At 36.2% G+C, this 23,006-nt stretch overlaps 1 protein-coding gene across 10 annotated transcripts in view; it reads left to right on the top strand.

Moving 5' to 3' along the window:
• LOC106880698 (uncharacterized) overlaps positions 1 to 23,006 on the top strand; it is a 405,084-nt gene that overhangs the window by 356,279 nt on the left and 25,799 nt on the right. For all 10 annotated transcript variants that reach the window (XM_052971298.2, XM_052971297.2, XM_089358805.1 and 7 more), the window contains one exon: positions 444 to 1,958. In XM_052971298.2, the coding sequence (XP_052827258.1) occupies positions 444 to 1,925 (1,482 nt within the window). In that variant the 3' untranslated portion in view covers positions 1,926 to 1,958. The remainder of the gene's footprint in view (positions 1 to 443; positions 1,959 to 23,006) is intronic.

Genomic DNA, 23,006 nt, shown 5'->3' with positions numbered 1-23,006 from the left:
GTTTAGTGTTAAACCGATAGTTCATCCTCTATAAAGTTTTCCAACTTCATTTTGTCATCAACTAAGTATGTTGCATCCTGTCAGATAATATGTAACCTCCTTATCACAGCATGATCTCCAATTCCAATGTAGTTGAGTGAATATAATTTATTCACTCTAACCTGTCGTACTCTTGTTTGTAACCAGGAGTACCATTTACTCTTTTTTTTTTTTATCTCTGCTCTAAATATTGTATAATATCTAATTAGTTTTTATACCATATTATGAGAAAAGTTTAATGGATCAGTAAAACCTTATTTTCAGCAGGCATTTATTTTCCCAGAACAGGAAAAGTTTTAAAAATTTTGTTTCTATTGTATTTATGCATGTATATTTTGAATTTATTTATTTTACAATTTTTCTCACATTTGCTATATTTTTTCTTTTTGTTTTTTGTTTTGCAGAGGATGGAGGATTCCAGTGGTGGTAACGAAGCAAATAGCGGGATTAAATACCCACCTCCCGCCGCGGTATCCTCCAGCAGTGCTCGGCCATATCGTTGTGAACTGTGCCAGCGCTCGTTCCGCGAGGTGGCAACACTGCGAAAGCATGAACAGCTCCATCGTGCGGATCGCCCGTACGTTTGCCAAACATGTGGAAAGTCGTTCCTGTGGTCATCTAATCTCAAGGTGCACGAGAGGGTGCATACTGGTGAGAGACCTTACAAATGTAAGATTTGTCACAGATGCTTTACACAGAGCAACGATCTACGCCGTCACGAGCGTAATGTACACATGCGGGGTAAACTTTATGGATACCGAAATCCAGCACGACCAACTCCCCAGGTCAACTTGGCTGCCTACCAGGCTTTTGCCATGCAACAGAGAGCTTTGCTGCAACAAGCATTGACTTATGAGACTCTTATGCACAACACAACGACAACAACCTCAGGACCAGCAGTTCCATCAAATTTAACACTCCATGATCAGTCACAGCAACAAGCTGGACTGCTACAAGGTAAGCCACCGCCTCAACAACTTGAAAGGTCATCACAGCAACCGCACCAAAGAGATATGCAAAATGAACAGCAACAGCACCTTCAGGCTATTTCTTCTCTGAGTTCAATTAAACTGGAACAAGTGACTCCACCAACGACACCATCTGAAATGGAAGACCAGCAACATGGGGTTCACAAAAGCATGGCCACTAGTAGCGGCAATTGTCATACTGCAGAAACAACGACTTATGTTCATACGAGTACACCTCCAAGCTTGTACACAATTGCCATGCCATCACGTAGCGTTATCCATTCTCCACCATCATTGACTTCGGTGGCTGATATGAGCTCTTCAGAACTTCTAAGAACATCATCAGCAGAGAGTCAGAAAGATAAAGAAAAGCAATACCCCTCTACCTCATCTGCATCACAAATCCTATCGCCCTCAAACACTCCATTAACAGATCTACCTCAGTCTGCCCAGATGGCACCACCTTTGTCAACTTTGACCCGTACATCTGAGGACAGCGTTATGGACTTGAGCATGAACAAGTCTACTGCAACTGTTTCAACTGCAAGCATGGTATGCGAAACGGCTACATCCGAGCATTATCGATGGAAGAGAGGTAGCTTTATCCAAACGTCTAAAACTCCAAGCTTAGATTCAGAATCTGAGGAAAAACGTGATGTGACAACTACCTCAGCTACCCCAACTACGGATGTTGGCTTCCATCAGTGTTTCCACTGCGGGATTTACTTTCATGACTACACAATGTTCCACCTCCATCAGAGCCTGCACTCACCGATTGACGAAGATCCGTTTCGATGTCCGTCCTGTAACAAGCACTGCCAAGACCGAATTGAGTTCACGTTCCACATTGTTTGGCATGTCAAGTACCCTCACACTATACCAAATTATCAACCTTTCAAGGAAAGCTACCTGTGTTGACTATATGATCACAGAAGCCCTCTATTCTCTCAGGTAACTAAGTTTCTCTTTTAGGCTGTATTTCAAGCACAAGGAAGGTAAGAATTAATTGGAAACAAGGTAAGGTTGTGAAATGTCACCTGAAATGTATCTGACAAAATATGAAGTGTAAAATGTAAAAAAGTCTACAAGGTGCTATCTGCATCTTCTGTCTTTACACTACTCTTGGAAAATGTATTAAATTACATGTTGATATTACCATAGAAAGAAAATCTAGTTCTGAAACAATTGGGTTGCTTTTACTTGGAATAGACCATCTTCAGCAGAAATTAGCAAAATTATAAGATGAAGCATGTTTTCTTTTAATTTCCTGTGTATTTACACTCCTGCCCCCTATAATAATAATCATTATTATCATATCTAATGCTCATCATCATCATCAACATATTTTGGTATTTACTTTTCTTTGTTTTGCATGTCAACAACCTCACCATCCTTCATCTGTTTTTACCCTTCATTTCTCCTAAATCAGTTCCCACAACTATTTTCCTTTTTTTTCTTTTCCCCATAATCTACATGTCTCCTCTCTACTATCATTTCATTTTTTAAATGCTTCTCTCTCTTTTTCATCTTTTACTAGTAGCTGTTGGACCCTCTGATTTTTGCTGGTCTCTTCATCTCCCACTCTTTCTTTTGCATTGTTCAGTGGACCATACTCATATCATTCTCTCTAGATTCTTCAGATCTGCATTAAAAGGATCAATTTTCTTTTTCTTTTTTATCTACAACTCTCCTAGGCTGAACAATGCCTTGGGAGTGGATTTGGTAAAAGGAAACTGAATGAAGCTCATTGTGAGTGTATGTATATTTTTATAATGTTTGTGTGTGTTTGTGTCTGTCACCCAAAGACATTGTATGACAACTGGTGTTGGTTTGTTTACATCCTCGTAATGTAGCAGTTTAGTCAAAGAGACTGATAAAATAAGCATTATACTTTAAGAAATAAGCCCAAGGTCGATTCTGTTTGACTAAAACCCTAACATGGCTGCACTCCAATGACTGAAACAAGCAAAAGATAAAGATAATGAAGCATTAATTTATATCAGGCTATTAATTTATATCAGGCTATAACCACAAAATTATTTACTTTTTATTTTTACATGCAAATAGAGTAGAGTGGGACGGTACCTTTAACTATTGACAATTAGTAAAATACTTTCTTTAACTTGCAGATTTTTAACACAGTAATTATTAACTTGTTACATGGTAACCAAAATTGTATGATGTAGACATTCTAGCCTTTTAAAGAATTTCCCAGCTTTCTATTTGGAATGTATTTAGAATAATATTTAGAGTAATAACGCTAATTTTAACTAATATTGCTTTTGTAATTGAATGGAAAGTTTTGGTTTATTGGAATTATCAATATAGAAATATCAATTTCAGAACACATTCCTGTAATGTTTATAACATAGATTTTATAAAAGAAAAATCAATTTCTAAAACTTTTTTTTTTGTTTTTGTTTTTGTCTGTACTAAGAAAACTATCATCTGTTTGTGATATCTAGAGTTCATTACTGAAATAGCATTGATTAGTTAAATGCTACATAACAAACTGAGGAAAATGAAATTGAAAATTTGAAGATATCAATTATGTTATTTACCAAAATGTACTAGAGAAATAATTACACTATAGCTGTTTGAGAATTAATTACATTATTTAAATTAGAATGTATTGTATTATTATATAACCACCCCCCACCTGCAGTGTATAATTACTATTTAATTGAATGTCAATATTTATAAAATTGTCATTTTTGCAAAGATGTATCTGAAGTGATATTCATATATATTTAACCTTTTTGTAACCATATTTCTTAACAAGAATATACTGCCTTTGTGTTTTAATTTTCAAAAAATAATCACAAATTATGAGAGGTTTAATGAAGTTAGTGAAAATAACTTTCTACTTTAATGAAAGATGAATATTTACATCTTAAGATCTAAATATCTTTCATAGAATAATGAAACTTCCGTCCAAGATTTGAATCTAAATTTAAACATTTTAATAGAAACCATTGTGAGTAGGTCCATGTTGAAATGATTAACCTGGTTTCGGTTTTCTTTCAAAGTTTCTCCATGGCATCTGTCTTTTGGATGAATCATGTTTTAAAAGTTCTTTAACTTAAGGAGTTTGTTTTTCACCTGGAGTGGTCTTTTGTGATCTTTCATGGATATCAAGTGTCCTGTCATACTGAATTCTTGCTCTCTATTGAATAGTTACTACAAATAACTAGATTATTGTAATTTAATATACAGTTCCATTTTCATGAAGCTGTTCAGTCTTGCCTGAAAATGGACATACTTGTATTTCATGTCTCTTTCTCTCTCTCTCTCTCTCTCTCTCTCTCTCTTTATATATATATATATATATATATATATATATATATATATATATATATATATATATAGGTGCAGTGCAAACATGGCTGTGTGGTTAAGAAGCTTCCCTTGCAATCTTATAGTTTCGATTTTAGTTCCATTATGCAACACCTTGGGCAAGTGTGGAGGTGCATGGCTTAGTGGTTAGGGTGGACTCTTCTTAAGAATGTGGTTTTGATTCCTGAACTAGGCAACACGTTGTGTTCTTGAGCAAAACACTTCATTTCACATTGCTGCTGTCCACTCACCTGGCAAAAATGAGTAAACCTGCAACAGACTGGTGACCCATCCAGGTGAGGAGTTTATATGTCATGAAACCGGGAAACCAGCTCTTATGAGTTGGCGTACCTCAAGAAGGTAACTTTAACTTTTACCTTGGGCGAGTACCTTCTACCATAGCTCTCGGTTGACCAGTTCCTTGTGAATAAATTTGGTAGATGGAGACTACGTGGAAGCCTGTCATGTGTATTATATGCGTATTTTTTTTTTAAATGGTAGGATATGATCTGAAGAAGATTTACCTGCTATTTCCAACAGATTCAGCAGCTGAAATATGGTAGCAAAAGTTTCCAAAAGGCCAACAGTAGTTGGCCCTTTGGAAACTTTTGCCACTATATTTCTATTTAACCACATTCTGCCTATATGTTTTAATTACTTTGGAAAATAAATAAGGATTTGGAGGGACTTGGTGAAGTAACCAACTTTTTCATTATTAAGCTGTAGTTTGGAACATTAATTAACATAAGTTTCATCATCATCATCATCAGTGGTAGTGGTGGCATTACTTCCATTTTCCATGTTTGCATGGGTTGTTTGAGGTTTTTCCAGCTTATTGTTTTCACTTTTTGCTGTGCCCCCTTGTTCATCTCCTTCGTGAGATTTCAGCCTTCTGAGGTCATTTTTTACACCTGTTTTGGGTGGCATGACTTCCTTGGTCTTCCTCTGTCACAAGTGTTTCTCCCTTGGCTTGCTTGTATTGCAGTTCACTTAATTTTCAGTTCATTACTAATACTGAAATTTATTGCTTGTAAAGTTGTACTGCATGTTTGTTCCCTCATCCTTGAAAAATGTGAACAACTAGTTACACAGCTACTGTCATTAAACAAGGATACTTTATTTATAAAATAGGCCATGGCTTCTTAATTTCGATTTTTGGTAGAAGAAACTACTTCACAAGTATTACTAAATACTTATGGATTAAACAAGGGATGGGAGATCAACAGTTATACGCCTCCCACTATTTTTTTTATTTTATTTTATTAACCATTTGGCCATTTCAGCCTCTCTCCAACAGTAGGATTAGATATAATATGCTTAATCAGTTGTGAAGGTGTTGCAAGTAGTTTTAGGTATAATAAGTTGGATGAAGACAATGCTTTTTTTCAGTGTAATTCTGTTTAATGTTGTAACTCTGAAAACAAGAAAGGATAAAGATTGATGAGAAATAAAGTGTGAATAATGCAGCACAATTGAGCAGTGATTTATCAAATTAGTAACTGCTCTTTTAACTGTTTCTATCAGTATATTCTGATTACCTTTAGTTGCCCTGTTTGTGTAAGCATGCATGCATGCATGCATATTTTTTTCACACATATAAACACATATATATTCCTTGAGGAAATATAGTGTAAACAGAAACGCCAATGATGAGATTAAACATCTGATAAACTTGAACTGTTTTATGTTACAAGTTGTCTCAAAAATATATAAACCAAAAATAAAAAGGAGTCTGATAGTTTAATTATACAGCCATTGTTGGGGTTTAGTTTCTAGTGTGCTTCCTTCTCTTGAGAAATTGAATTGAACGAACAGGATGTTGCACATAAGCAATATTTCAGCTATATTCTGTATTGCTCTTTTGCAGTGTTTGCAGCCTTTTTTTGCACTGCAGTTTAATGTTTTATGCTCTAGGTAAGAAATCCAGGCTTTAATGCATTTTCTACTTAGCTTATAATCACACAGTTACACACATGAATAAGTGTGTGTGTATGTGTGCTACCTCCACTTAGGCCTACTCGACTCTTGTCTCTTCCACATTGTCTATTCCATCAGGCTTATGCATTAATGTAATTATACCTATTTCTTCCTTGCCGAAATGTTAGCCCTCTAGAATTTCCTTCACATCCGTGATTTTCCTGTGGTTGCCAACATGCAGTTCAAGAGAAGCAATTAACCACATCAGTCTCACCTGTCCTATAGAGCTTGCTAAGGCTTTGTACACATGCCCTTCCACCACACTTACACACACACACAAACAAATATGTATGTATGTATATATATATATATATATACACTTCCCATAATGTCATAGGTAAAGCAAAGTAATTTGTTGAACTTAATGGTGTTTATATATTTTATTTAGTCATGTATTAGTCACTCCCCATTTTTTTAAAGTTATAATCAGGTATGAAATAGTGCACCCTATACACAAATAAACACAGTATATATATATATATATATATATATATATATATATATAGAGAGAGAGAGAGAGAGAGAGAGAGAGAGAGAGAGAGAGAGAGAGAGAGTAAATGTAATGAGAAGTAAGTTAAACAAGTCAATTTACACAGAATATTAAATACATTTAATAGAAAAAATGTATCTGTGTACTCATAGGTGCAGGAGTGGCTTGCTTCCAGGTTCAGTCCCACTGCTTGAAATCTTGGGCAAGTGTCTTGTACTATAGCCTCAGGCCTACCAAAGCCTTGTGAGTGAATTTGGTAGATGGAAACTGAAAGAAGCCTGTCATATATAAATATGTATATATTAGTATGTCTGTGTTTCCCCTCACCTACCACTCTACCTCTCCAACACACCATTCTCTGAGCCTTCCAGCGAAATGAGCCCACAACCTGCGAGACCTCTTGGTCCACAGCTTCTTCCTTAACCCAACCTTCCAACCCAGCTCATTCCCCTGCTCCCGCCCATGCTGCCGCACTTGCGCTTACCTCTCCAATACCACCCTCCTCACCGGCACCCATCATCGACCCTATCACATCACCGACTCCTTCCTTCACCTGCATGTCTACCAATGTCATCTACTGCATCTCCTGCGCTCTCTGCCCTTCTCTATACATTGGGCTGACGGGACACTGCTTGACTGACCGGTTCACAGAACACCTCTGAGACATCTGACTCGGCAATGACACCCCGGTCTCACGCCATTTCCGCTCTACCAGTCACTTTTTGCAACACCTGTCCGTGTTCGGATTGTCCTTGCACAGGGGCCATCCGGACACCCGTTTGCACCATGAACAGGGATTAATCTTTTCTCTTCGCTCCTTTGCACCACATGGGCTCAACTCTCCTCCCCTCGCCTCTCTCCCCCTCACACCTACTTCCTCTCACCCACCTCTTCTCTCTTGCTCCAACTCCTACTCTCCTCTCTTCTCTTCACTCCTACCCACCTTCTCCTTCCCCTGCCTCGTAACCCCACCCCTACACATTCCAACTCCACCTTCCCTATCCTCCTACATACCCCACCTAACCCACACCCCACCCTTGTTTTCCCCACTCTTGCCTATATATAGGTGTATATATTATATAATTTGGTATATATATATATTATAATATAATGTGTGTGTGTGTGTATAAGAGTTACAGAATGGAGTAGGAAAGATCTGGGCTACATACATTTCAAATTGAGTGGAACCTCAGAAGTGGTAAAATCCAAATGTGGTGTATACTGGCGACTACTCTTCAGGCCAAGGATATCTTGATTAAATTAAAAGTTACATTGTTGCAAGGAGGTGTGTGTTGACACAAGGAAGATTCGATCAGAATATTTATATTTTAGTTTTAAACTTAAGCTATCTCCTGAATGTTCACCTTTTCTTAGAAAAAGAATTGCCCAAATACTTATTAGGTATGTATAATCTTGGCTACCACAACACTTCCTGTCCACAGTATCTGTTGAATTATTACATGAACACACTTCCATCATCATAAACACATTGTCATTAATATTTGTTGATTAATGGCCTTTTGTATCAGTTTTTAAATATATAGCTTTTCTCTATACTTAATAGAGGGCTCTAAATCTTCTTCTCCCTCTCCTCCTTCTTCTTCTCCTCCTCCTCCTCCTCATTCTACTCCTTCTCCTTTTCCTCCTTCTCCTACCTGTTAGCATACTACGGAATTCATAGTCGATGACTTTCCTGATTTCATTCGAAACCTCTCTATTGCAATGATGAGTGTAATACATACAGAAAAATAATGAGTTTGGTGAGTGAGCTTATGTAAACTCTTAAATTGGCCTTAAATTATTGATAAACATTTTTTTTTTATTGATTCCGAGTTATTTTCATAGAGAGGCGTAATCACTTATATGAATCATTTTTCCAGATTTAGCATCTATATTTCTCATCCTATTTTAGTGGATTAGACTGAATCATACTATTTCACTATATTGGCAAGGCTGACTGCAGATATTTATGAACAAGCTGTGAACAAGCACGTATGTTTGATATATTCAGACCCATACTCTCGCTTCCTTCAGTTAGGTTTGTATGTTGTGGCCATATTTCTGGGTTTTTTTACCTTTCTGGACTTGAATTATTTGGTCTTGTGACTTTCAAAACAGTGGTTGAAATGAACACTTTTTTTGACTCCTAATATGTATTTTATTTCTTTTACTTGTTTCAGTCATTGGACTGCAGCCTTGCTGGGGCACCACTTTGAAGGGTTTAGTTGAACAGATCTACCTCTGTACTTCTTTTTTTTTTTTTTTAAGTTTGGTACCAATTCTACTGGTCTATTTTGCCAAAACACTAAGTTACATTAACATAAACACACGTATACACACACACACACACACACACACACACACACACACACACACAAACATATATATAAAAGGGTAAAGACCCCTTTTAGTCATGAATGACCATGGCGCTGCTCCTAGAAAGTTCCCCTCCAAGGCACTAGTCCAGTCAATGTTGTCTATAGAAGACCTGCAGTCGCCCATGCATACCAACCTCCCCTCTTCATGCCATTGATATTATTCAAGGCAAAGGCCAATACAGCTTGGCACCAGTGATGTTACAACTCATTTCTACAGCTGAGTGAACTGGAGCATTGAGAAATAAAGTGTCTTGCTCAAGAACATAACACACAGCCCAGTCCGGGAATCGAACTCACTACCTCATGATTGTGAGCCCAATGCTCTAACCACCTTCATATATATATATATCTGTATAACAGGCTTCTCTTAGTTTCTTATTTCTTTATTGCCCACAAGGGGCTAAACATAGAGGGGACAAACAAGGACAGACAAAGGGATTAAGTCGATTACATCAACCCCAGTGCGTAACTGGTACTTAATTTATTGACCCCAAAGGATGAAAGGAAAATTCGACCTTGGCGGAATTTGAACTCATAACGTAGCGGCAGACGAAATACCACTCAGCATTTCGCCCGGCATGCTAACGTTTCTGCCAGCTCGCCGCCTCTCTTAGTTTCTATTTACCAAATCCACTCACAAGGCTTTGGTCATCCCAGAGGTATAGAAGATATTTGTTCGAGATGACAAGCAGTGGGAATGAACCTGAAGCTATGTGGTTGGGAAGCAAATGTCCTACCCCAAAGCTATTCCTGTGGTATTTTACACATTGTTCTTAAAAGAACCATCTTTCTAGTTTATTCTTATGTGAACAAGTTACGATGATACATTACTGAAAGAAACACTTTATTTATTTCTTATGCCTCAATGACTACAAATCTAAACTTCAGTCCAATGCGTTTGTCTATGACATAGAAACATTGCTTGTTTTCAGTCATGTAGATTGTGATAGACAGAACTATGTGCCTGTCTGGCAGCCAAACACTATGACTATCTTTAGTAAGATTTAATTTCATGACCACTAAGTGATCAATAATCTTACGTCTTGACCTCACAGCCATTGACTTCCATATTTAGTTACCAAAATCTATAATTGTACTCCTCACTATACTATGGTATTCATCTCCCACACTGTAATATGGCAACAACAAAAAGCGAAATGAATGTCTGGTGTTTAGCTCAGCTTTCATTGGGCAAAGGAGAATGGCATTTAGAACACCAGTCTGTTACACTACCTGGGTTACTAGTACATCACCATCAACATTTAACATCCATTTTCCATGCTGGCATGGGTTGGATGGCTTGACAGGAACTGGCAAGATCAGGAGCCGCACCAGGTTCCATGGTCTGTTTTGGCTTGGTTTCTGTGGTTGGATGTCCTTCCTAATGCCAACCACTTTACAGAGTGTGCCAGATAAAGGTAATGTACATAAAGTTGTGTCTTGCTCTAACCCATTTTGATATAATTAATTCTGCTCACAAGGATACCTTAATAATTCTGCTATAATATCTCTACCACTGCAGATATAACATCTCTCATTGTCTGTAGCGTTTCATCCATGATCAAACGAAATTAACCAGATTTACCATCCTTTCCAGCTATTAGTTTGCTCATGCTATTAGTAAGTATCCATCTTCTTGAATTGTTAAGCATAAACTACCTTCTGTATCATTGCTTACTGAAATAGTATATTGTTTCATTATCTTATTTTTTTTCTCAAACTGTTTTTTACTACAGTGGTAAAGTCTACATACGCATACACTTTAGATTTATGTTTAGTTAGAAAGATATCAAACAAGTGTTAGAATTTCAAAAAAAAGTTGTTTTTTTGTTTTTGTTTTTTGTTTTTTTGTGGTGGGTTGGTTGCTACTCTAGCATGCAGTTTACCACAGTGTCTATAAGTCTATGCTGTGAAATGACCTGATCTGAGTTGTTAAGGTTAGACTTCAATACAAATGTGTAAATGGCCAAGTAATCTGGTAGAATGTCATGATATTTCCAATTAGGATAAAAGAACATCATACTTACCGGCTGTGTGAGAAGCTGGTTTCCCAACAATGTGGTCTTTGGTTCAGTCCCACTGCACAGCACTTTGGACAAGTGTCTTCCACCATAGCCCCAGGATGATTAAAGCCTTGTGAGTAGATTTGGTAGATAGAAACTAAAAGAAGCTCATTGTATATATATAAATGTGTGCATGTCCTTGTGTTTGTGCTTCTCCCCAGCTACCACTTGACACCTGTTGTTGGTTTGTTTACATTCCTGTAAGACCAAAAGATTAAGTACCAGGCTTTAAAATAAGTTCTAGGGTTGATTTGTTTGACTAAAACCATTCAAGGCAATGCCTCCGCATGGCCACAGTCCAAAGACTGAAACAAGTTAAAAGTAAGTAATATAGATGGCCATGTAGTACGAAGTTTGCCTCCCAACCACATGGTTCTGAGTTCAGTCCTACTGTGTGGCACCTTGAGCAAGTGTCTTCTACTAAAGTCTCAGTTGACCAAAGCTTTGTGAGTGGATTTGGTCGACAGAATCTGAAAGAAACCCATCATTTATGTGTGTGTTTGTGTCTTTGTGATTGTTTATCTCTCCATCACTTAGTGGTTCAGCAAAAGAGACTGATAGAATAAGTACTGGGTTGATTCATTTTACAAAAATTCTTCAAGGCAGTGCCCCAGCATGGCCACAGTCTATTGATTGAAACAAATAAAAGATATAAGTGATTTATTGATGGACTTTATCTGGTGTCTGTGTGGTAACACTAATCAGATTAAAAGAACTTAGTATTTTCAGAATTTTAGTTTTTACTTTTCTATTTAATTTCCGACACTCTAAGTATCAACTAATTGAAACAGAATGGCAGTAAAATTAAATTAAGAATAGAAATGACCATGTTGAAAATCTATATGGCAGAAGAAGAAAATAAATCAATTAAAAAAAAAAGCATCTGAGAATCAATGAACACTGTTAGAATTAGTGTTTCCATTCATAATAAACTGACTGAATCAAACCTCTTCACTCTATCATTAAATAGTCTATATGAGTGTATATTCTCTTAGCTATATGCAACTTCAAAGCTCAGTGAGAAAGCCTCTATATGGTCGCTTGACATGCTAGACATAGCAGCCAGATTTTTCCTTGAATCATATGTTACTGTCTCAGCACTGGTCACATTGGCCTAATGTGGTCTTGAGTGCAATGTGCTTGAGAAAGAAAGAAAAAAAGGTGGAGTGGTCATGTCCGGAATGTCAGAATACCTTTATCAGGAGTAGCATGAACCTAAGCAATAACAACCATCATCATTATTGTATGTTAGTTTTCCATGCTGGCATAGGTTGGATGGCTTGTCACGAGTTACCTTGTTACCTCCTATTTGGAATTAGTGACAAGTTGGGGAGCCACATCTCACTCATACATTGTATCTAGCATGACTTCTACAGCACTGTGCCCTTTGTAACACCAATCATTTTACAGTGTGTGCAAGGAACATTTTATTGTGACATCATTGCTCTAAAGATTGCCAAGTTTCTGGTAAGACAGATGAGTCCTCTCTATCTTATGTTGTCTCCTTTAACCCACTAACTTTTAGATTATTTTGTCTGACAAAATGCTTATTGATTCACATTGACTCTCACCTGTGTTGGTGCCATGTAAAAAGCACTCAGTCCACTCTGTGGGGTGGTTGGTGTTAGGAAGGGCATCTAGCCATAAAATCCATGCCAAACCAGAAACAAAAGTCTGCTAACCAAATTTGGCTGGTTTGACCATAAAACAGGTAAGATATCTGGGCTAGATATGGCAGATTTAAATTCTAAGGGGTTAACTTGCTAACCATTCTGTGCGGCATAATCAATGCTGCTTATCATGGCACAAGCATTAGAGAGGTCCTCTTGTCTTCATTCAATGCAGACATGACCGAAGAGATGAATAGAAGAAAGGATATGAATGTGATAGGAGAAGCATAGTTAATTGGGTGTTAGAGGAGGGAGCAATGGAAGGGAGACAGTGATGAGCAGCTACATGATGGAGATGACAGGAGGAGAAATAGAAGGGGAGGTGAGTGATGGGAGTTAACGCTGAGTAGAGTGATATGTGTCAGTGAAGAAAAATAGAAGAGGAAATGATGTGAGAGAAAGAGTGAAGGATTGAAGAATAGCAATAAAGATGGGTGATGCTAAGAGAGAGAGTGATGAATGATGATATGGTGGGAAAGGCAACGAAGGCTAGCCATCCTTTGTTATACAGTCATCACAACAGTAGAAATGTAGGATGACAAAGGGCAATGGCTGAAAGGATTGACTTTTGATAAATCCAGTGCTGTTACTCATTACTCAGATGATGCGCAGTGAATAACTGTGGCGAGATTGACAGTTCAGAGAGTAATGAAGATTGCAATTGAAGGAGAATTAATAGGAATATAATTAATATAATGAACAAGGACTCAAATGTAGAAATATTATCCTAACCTCACCACCACCACCATCCATCATTATAACGATTGTTTTCCCTGCGGTTGCATTTAAGAGTGGGCCTTCTCCAGTATCACATTACCACTCGTCATTGTACTTTGTCGCTCTTTCATGAGATTTGGCTTCCTGAGATTAGCCATCACCATTTTGGCCTATGACTTTCTGAGTCTTCTACAGATTCCATGTTCTTTGAGCGCTCAGAACATCTTTACGCAGCTGGTATACTCCAAATGTATCACACATCCATACCAGCACAGTCTTCTCTCTCTCTCTCTCTCTCTCTCTCTCTCTCTCACTTTTGCACATTCTAATTCCTTCCTCATTGCCATTTTTTTTCTTCTCTATTCCTTTCTACATAGTTGTTCATAAAAGCCAACATCACATATCTAGCAGATCTTACTTCATTTCTTCCTGTTTCTTCCTTGCTGTCTCAATTTCCAACATATCATGTCTTAAATTTATGCTACTATACAGCATTGCATTTCATCATCCAGTTACCCCTTAACTCTGAGAGAAATCTTTTGTTATCAGCAGAGGTAATGATTCCTTAAACTTTTTCCACCCTGTTCTTACTCTAGCTCCTATGCCATTGATACACCCACCTCAAGAGCCATCGTAGCAGCATTATAGGCGCCTGGGCAAATCAGTGCACTGGGTCTTATAGTGTTCATTTATCAACAGTAAACCACAACATATATAGATCAAGATTGGGTCCCCAGACCTGTGAGGGCGTCCAGGTTCTCATGTCTTAAGACAGTACTGCCTGCCACTTCTCTTAAGTTAGATCACCTAGATAACAAAAGTCATCAACCACTACTAGTGAGCCTCCCTAACATTTGATTTTATGTGTATTCATATTGCTAACTACACCTGTGCATCTGCCATTTATGGTATCAAATTTTTTTCTGTTAGTCTGCCTGTGATATCATTACATCTCATCTGAGCCCATGCTTTATACTGGGTACACCATATAGAATTTCTGCAGACAAAACACAACCATTTCCCTGTTTGATAACAGCCTTTTCTTTCTTCTGTCTGTTCAGTTTACTCTTGATTCTAGATTTTGCTTCTCTGTATGGAATTTCTTTGAATTTTCTTCAGATCTGGCTACAAGAACTAAATCGCCAGCATATGGGCTCCCATTGGACAACTGATCTTAAACTCCTATGTTGTAGCCTGGAGAATTATAATGAACTGGAACATGCTAAGGACTGAACTCCGGCAAACCCCTAGCTACCTAGTGTGTTTGTTGAACTCCTTCCTAGCTCTCACCTTGAAGACTGCACTTCTATACATGGCTTGTATAGTTGTCAGAAGCCATTTGTCTATCCCTAGTTTCCTTAGTGACCACCAGGCTGCAGATTACGGAACCCTGTCAAACTCTTCTCCAGACTGTTAAATGTGACATATTGGGCTTTACCCCTCGATAAGTACTTCTGCACGTAAATCCTTCTGGCATAAAACTGAACTGCATCTCATCTAGGGGGTGGTTTATTTTGCTCGTAATCAATTGTGCTACAAACTCTTTCACGCATTGACCTATCAATATTATTCTCAACCAACACACACGCACATGTATGAGCACCCACACACACACACACTTAACCACTTTTGTAATTATTTTGTTGGCTGCTATTTCTGCGGTATACCTCACTGCATTCATGTCCCCACAAGGCAGCACATTAAATTATCGTGCATACTTTTTCTCCTCTCCATATATTACCATTTAATCTATAATAAAGAGAGAGGTGGGGATAGAAGCCTAGCCTTGAACTAATCCAATTTGTACTAATCTAACCAAAACTAATTCTTTGCTCCTCTTCTCTTCCCAGTGAGTTGAGTCTGCATGGTTTGTATACCAACCCGGACTTGTCAATCCTTGGAAATTCATCCATCCTAAATGTGTAGACTAAAATCTTATTAGTAACTAATACTTAATACTTTGATCAATGTTACACAGACACAATCTTAATTCGATAAATATTTTCAAACTAGATATTAGTAACACTCTACGTAGGCTATTTATATTATTGTATGCAATAAGTATTTTCCCAGAATTGATTTTTTACCCTTTACAGTGTTAATTTAAAGGGAGACAACTTATTGTTTACCAAATAAGTTCATAATTATATAATTCAAACCCATTGCGAAACATCCTATCATCTACTAACAATAGTCAGTGTTGTTTGTTTATAGTCATAAACTTACTTGTCAGTCTTTATTATTTCTTTTAATTCTCAATGACTATCAGCTGTTTTAATTTAACATTTTTGAAAAAAAAAAGAATTAACTTTTAATGAATCGTCTTTTAAGGAGGTTTCATAAAAATGAGTTTCTTTAGACTTTCATGAGTTTGAGCTGTAAGCTTTCATATTGTCTCAAATATATTTTAAATCGTATTTCATATGATGTCAGGTAATGTATTTTTTATTTTATTTTTTTATTTTCCTATCATCAACAGCCTTTTCTTTTTGTATTTCTCTCTGAATCAGTGATAACCTCCTGTTGATTATTCATCCCCTTCTACCATATCTATTTTTAGATGGTATTTCATTGTTATTCTACTGCATTCTTTATGTCTCTGTCTGTCAGCATGTCTGTATGTATCTAACATTTTATCTGCTTATTTATCTTCCTATCAATGTATCTGCCTATTCATCTATTTACCCATCTACATGTCCATCTATTTATCCGGTTATCTGTCTATTCATCTATTATCTATCTATCTATCTATTTATTTATATATATATATATATATATATATATATATATATATATATATTTATATATCTATCTATCTATCCATCTATCTATCCATTTCTCTCTCTCTCTCTCTCTTTGTATCCATATCTCTATACACTCATCTGTCTGTCCATCCATCAGTCTGTCGATCTATCTATCTGTCTGTCAGTCTATCTCTGTCTCTCTCTACTCTCTCCCTATACACACACACATATATATATATCTTTCTGTATATAATATATATATATATATATGTATATATATATATATATATGTATCTATCTGTGTAGCAGTCTATCTAGCAACTATCTATCTTTTTGTGGTTGTCCTTGCATACAGGCCATTCCCTACATCCCTCTCCAGCTGAGCATTCTTAAACCTGCAGGTTCGCAGGTGCTGCTACTGCATAAAAAGGACCCATACTGGTGCCATGTAAACACACCCATACCAGCATGGACAATGCAATGGACGTTAAATGATGATGATGATCTATCCATCTGTCACCTATCTATCCATCCATGCACCTGTCTGTTTGTCTATCCATTCACTGCTCTATCCATCTATCTGTCTGTCTATCCATTCATTTGACCATCTGTATATCTGTCTGTCCCTCTCATATATATATATATATATATATATATATATATATATATATATATATATATATATATATATATATGTATTGCATTTCTAAATCCCTCAGAGAGACTTATACATTAGCAGTACGATAAAGTGATGTTTGTTGTCAACTTAATGTGGCAGTCCCAGGAAAGGGAAGAATGCTACTGCTATTTAGCCCCAGGAAGCACCTTTTCCATTTGGTTATGTGACACAGAATGCTTGCGCCACATAGCCAACTGGAAACAGTGTTTCCTGGGGCTAAATAGCTGTAGCATTCTTCCCTTTCCTGGGACTGCCACATTAAGTTGGCAACAAACCATCACTTTATATATATATATATATATATATATATATATATATATATATATATATATATATATATATATATATACACACACACACACACACACACACACACACACACACACACACACATATATTATGAAAACTAGGGAAAGAATTACTTAAGACACTCGTGTGCATATTTTGAATATGTAATATTTGTGTATACATTTTTCAAGCCAACAACAGAGCCTCTTCATGGTCTCTTGACCTGCTAGACAAAAGAGTCAAATCTCCCTCATCACACCCCAACCATCTTAGAAAAGGAGGATCTATTTGGGAATATGGTCCTGAGTGCTCAGCACCAAAGAAAAGGATAGGACATTCATGACTAAAATATTTTTGATTTTAGATTCTACTCATTCATATCTGACACCACCACTTTGCATGTACCTTATATCAACACCTCTACTACTACTACCATACATGTACTTTATTTGAAAATATCTTCCAAACTGGATAAGTTTACATTAAGCTCTAGTGAAGTCATATGGCTTAGTGGTTAGGGTGTGCAGTTATAATCCTAAGGTTGTGGTTTCAGTTCCTGGACCAGGTGGTGCATTTAATACTTGAGCAAAACACTTCTTTTCACATTGCTCCAGTCCTCTCAGCTGCACATGAGTTCCGGCAATACCTGGGAAGTTAACCCTGTGACAGACTGACTTCCCGTCAAGTGGAGAGCATTGTAATCTCACTCAGTTACTTATACACCATAGGGACTGGGGTTAAACTCTATCCTCATGAGTCTTAGAGTTCACGTCAGGTATATGTCTAAGTAATATGTTTTGTGTTGTGTAAGACTAGATACAAAATAATTTGGTGTAATGCTCCAACCACTTGTTCAGTTTCTTTTCATCTTTCAAAACTGATATGTAGAATTTTCTTTTTCTTTGTGATCAGCATAATTTCAATGTCAGTATCACATCAATCAAAGGGAATATTCTCAAACAAGACATATCAAGACTACTCTCAGTTTGTTTGCAATCAGTTTGGTATAATTAGTATAATTATCAAATCAATAATTCTCACTTGCTTCTTGGTCCATCTGGTTTTAAAATATAATTTCTGTATCTACTTTCCTAAGGCTAGGTAAGAGCTTTTTGTATGTTTCTCTATAGAAAAGAATATATTTTATCTTTCTATCTTGTTATACAGGCATGTTATATACAGACACAGGCATGGTTTGATGGTTAAAATGTTTGCTTTGTAACTACTCAGTTTCAGGTTCAATCCCACAGCGTAATAATTTGGGCAAGTGGATTCTACTATATCCTTTGGTTGACTAATGCCTTTGTGAGTGAAATTTGATGGACGGAACCTGTATGGAAACCTGTCATATGCATGTGTGTATCCCCATCTGTATGCATGTTTATTTATGTCCCATAACTAATCATTTCAACAAATAAGAAATTAGTAAAATAAGTTCCAGCCTAACTTGAAAAGATTAGCACTACATTTGATCTGATCGACTAAGCCCTTGAAGGCAGTGCTGCAGCATGGTCACAGCTCAATGACTGAAACCAGGAAAGAAAATAATGTCTTGAACTGATCTTTCAAAGCTGGATATTTTTCATTGCTCTTTTGTTGAAATGTAATCACTGTGTTGAGGAATTCAGGAATGTATGGCTAGAGATTTAGAAATATTGTGAAATGAACACTAATCAATTGTTTATTTACTGCAAAATTTAAAATCAAAGAAATTTGTTCTTATGAATTAGTTGTGAGCTTTTGTATTTGCTAAGCATCATGCTGCTTAGCACCTTTAGAGATTCTTTCCCTCCATCCTTCATTTTGGTACTTTTAAGATACTCAGACAAGTTACTCTTAATTTTTCTAAAACTTATACAATTTTAGATGAAAGTTTAACTCTACAGCATTTAAACTGGACTTACCCAGTGCAGATCTTCTATCTGTTTTATGTTCAAGTGAGCTAGATCCAGCCTCTCACACCTATCTTACAATATCATTTTAAGGATAAGCAATCATATCATCAAATCTCAAAGCAACAAGATAATGCATGATTAATTGAAAACAATATGAATAAATAAGTATTATATTTGGTAGAGTAATCTGAATGCTAAAAGGGTTAATGCGTAGGAAAATAAATGAGCATAATCCCGAGAGGTGGTACAGGGTTAGGATGGAAAATTCATTACTTGCAGGAAAGGAATTTTTCTTTTCTTTTTAAGTAGAAAAGAGTTACAACAAATATACAAGGCATATTTCAGCTTATGCCACTAATTGGTTTCAAGACATGCAACTTAACTTGAAAGACAAAGTAACACACAAGACATTTAAAAGAAATTTATTAGCTTATATCCATTTTGATAAATGGTTTGTGCATATTATCACATGTATTTGATTTGATTCTCCACTTCAGTGTTGGATTTCAGGTGTTTTTAAACGGCATGTTTTTAAATATGTTCACTGTGAGACCGACATAAAATTGGATAAATCAACAGAAGTTGAGGCTTATTTTCCCTGTTAATTTCTTAAATAGTGGGGTGGAAAAAAAGGGAGACGTAAAGTCAGAAAAGAATTAACTCAAAATGACATAAATTGAGGTGTGCTTGCACTTCAAATTTGTTTCTTCAGTCATTTGTGAAAGATTAATGATTTACTTATATGCCTGTATTACATTCAGGTTTCCTTAAAACAATGAATTGCAAAAATGTATTTTTGCAAATTGCTGAGGCATTAGTACAAAATGTAGTTTATAATGTTTTGCCGTTATGAAGATCTGTTTTATTTGGATATTGTTGTACTTTTTTTTTTCTTGTATTAAAAGTTTAGGTATGTGTGTTAATAAAATTGTATTGATATAACGAGAGTAGATGATTTACTGCTTTTTAGTTGCGAGTCTTATCAATGGACTTAAACCACACTATGAGATTTAAGCCTGAGGTTATAGACAGCTAGACAGCATAGTGAAAATAAACTTGATGAGCAATGGCTGTTACCAGTAAAATTAGGTTGAATAAACAGAAAGACACCTGAAACATTGGCATAAAAACTGAGCCAAAGTTCGAAGTGAAAGTATTTTATTTTCACGAAATTTCAAAGGTTTCTGTCTGGAAGCTTATTTGTTAATTAAAACAAGTTATTTATTGCAGCTTTGGATGTTGCTAAGTTTTCATACTACAGAGATTTCTCATGTATCCTGTTACAATATAGCTTCTAATTGTCTTTCATTGAGGAAACATCAGTTTGACAACTAAATGCAGTATGTGGAAATGTAGCTGTATATTTGTATCAAGTTGTGTGCTAAATCTGCTGTCAGCCAGTTCAGTTAACAAATGACATAGCTACTGCTTGTTTCACGAAATTCAGATTGAAGTCCATTCTGTTCTTCTGTATTCAGGAAAGGAAAATAAGTTACTGAACCTTAAAACTGATTGTCCATATGTCTAGTGCTCAGTTGTACACCAGAGACATTTCAAATAGATTATGCTGACTATGCATTTAGTTGGACCAATAACAATATTGCTCAGCCAGAAATGTCAGAACAGATAGAGCAATTATGCAATTTTTATTTGGTTCTTTTATTTGGTTCATAAATTATGACATATTATGATAGACTATAGCACTGGGGATTTACTACTTTATCTAATTCATTTATTGGAACATGGAGTTGACATTCAATATAGAAGAAAGAAATGGTATTATAAATGTTTGAATCATGATGCTTGCCAAATTGCTTGTCACATGCTTGTGCTCGTAAGAAATGTTTATATTGGTCAAGGAGAATTTTGAATGAACTTTTAATATTGCTAGCTGTCTGTCTGTTGTGCAACATGATAAAATCAATCGATTTAATCTCTGATCTAATATTGACTGATTGAGAAAACTTAGGATTACTCGCTTGCTCCAAGTTTTACAAATATACTCATCATTTTCTACTCTTTCTTAATTGTGTATTTATTAGATTATTCCTTAGAAAATCTCTGTTGTTTTAATGGAGTTTACTTTTATCCATACAACACACACACACACACACACACGCACACACACATATATAAAGAGAGACAGACAGGCAAAAGTAAAGATTATCTAATTATCTTCTAATAATTACAGATTCCAATTCCTTCAGACTACTTACTAATTTCAGGAATATTTTTTCGGACTAAATTCTGATTGTCCAGAATTCTGAGAAAGCTGAAATAGAAAGCAGATGGTATTAGCTAGTGGCCTGGTGGATGAGTTTTGAAATAAAAGTTCCTGGTTAAAATCTAACCGTTGTTATGTACTCTTCCAGCAGTAAGGCATGTAATGAAATTTAGAGTTCAAACTGATCAAATGTAGAAAAGAGTGCTTTATCTCTAAAGATGAGGTAAATCCATTGTATTCTAGGAATATCTCTGAAGCTGTAGTGTCTACAGCATTGCTTAATGTTTAAGAAGTTCATTTTGCAATCATTGTAGTTTTGGGCTTTTATCAGACTACATAACATGTTAGACAAGTATCTTTTACTATTGTCTTGGGTCAACTCAAGTCTTGCTAGTGAAATTAGGTTGGCAGAAACTATGGAAGCCTGTTGTTTGGATTGAAATTGTAATTTACAAGACCATTCTTATCACATACTGTATCATGTTGGCTTTACTTGAGGATATATATTAAGTATGTATCATCAACATCATCATCATTTAATGTATCTTTTTCCATGTTGACATGAGTTAGGCAGTTCAACAGCTGAGGTCCAATGTCTGCTTTGGTTTTCAATTTGGATGCTCTTCCTAATGCCTGTCACTTCACAAAGTGCACTAAGTGCATTGTTTGTAGCACCAGCACCAGGCACCTACAGAACAAGACCCCTCAACGTATATTACTGAGGGATAAGGAAGTAAGACAGAGGGACAGGGATGCCTTGCTGAAGAGGTGAATATATGGACCATCTGGAAAAAGAGAGAGAGAGATGTGAGACCAAGATGAATATGCAACAGGAACAGTAAAGGTGGATGGATACATTAGTGATGATTTGGAATATTTCCTCACATTTAATTCAATGAGTAGGTGGTTCAGTTGATTGGGCAATTGAATATTTTTCATCAAAACTATGATCGATTTTAGTACTATTACACAAACTATTTAAGGCGAGTGAGCTTTGCAGAAACCATCCATCTCTAAAACAATTAAACTCAGCAACTTCATGAAACCCTCTTCAATTTTACAGTGTTGCCTATGCCCATGGCAGCAAGTTATTCCTATCCTATGATAGTTATTTACAGTTAGATGACCTGGGCTGTATACGGGTTACGGTTACGTGTCTTGGACACAAAGCAACATGACTTACTTGACCCTTCAACAAGTAATCTAATACCCTGTTCACTCAGCCACCTGTTCTCTTCTAGAGAAGACGTTGGACCATAGAATACAATGATAGTGGTTGAACTTGATCTGGTTTGCCATGTTATTATACTGATTTCATAAACTGGCAGACCTTGGAGATAAATCATGTTAAACCAATCAGCATGGCAGTTATTACTGCAATATTCAGTATAATCTCATTACTAAGTCTAATTTACTTAACAGCACAATCTAAAAGGAAATTGCTCAATGTAATAAGATTAAAGAATTTTTTTTTAAATTAGGATGTTCATTGCTTTACTATTTGTATTTTCTGCTCCAGAAATAAAATTTCATTTGAG

Source organism: Octopus bimaculoides, chromosome 10 (genome assembly GCF_046866305.1).
Source record: "Octopus bimaculoides isolate indiv1 chromosome 10, ASM4686630v1, whole genome shotgun sequence".
Lineage (NCBI taxonomy): Eukaryota > Metazoa > Mollusca > Cephalopoda > Octopoda > Octopodidae > Octopus > Octopus bimaculoides.
Note: the sequence above shows the minus strand (reverse complement) of the source record. Positions and strands in the feature narration are given on the sequence as shown.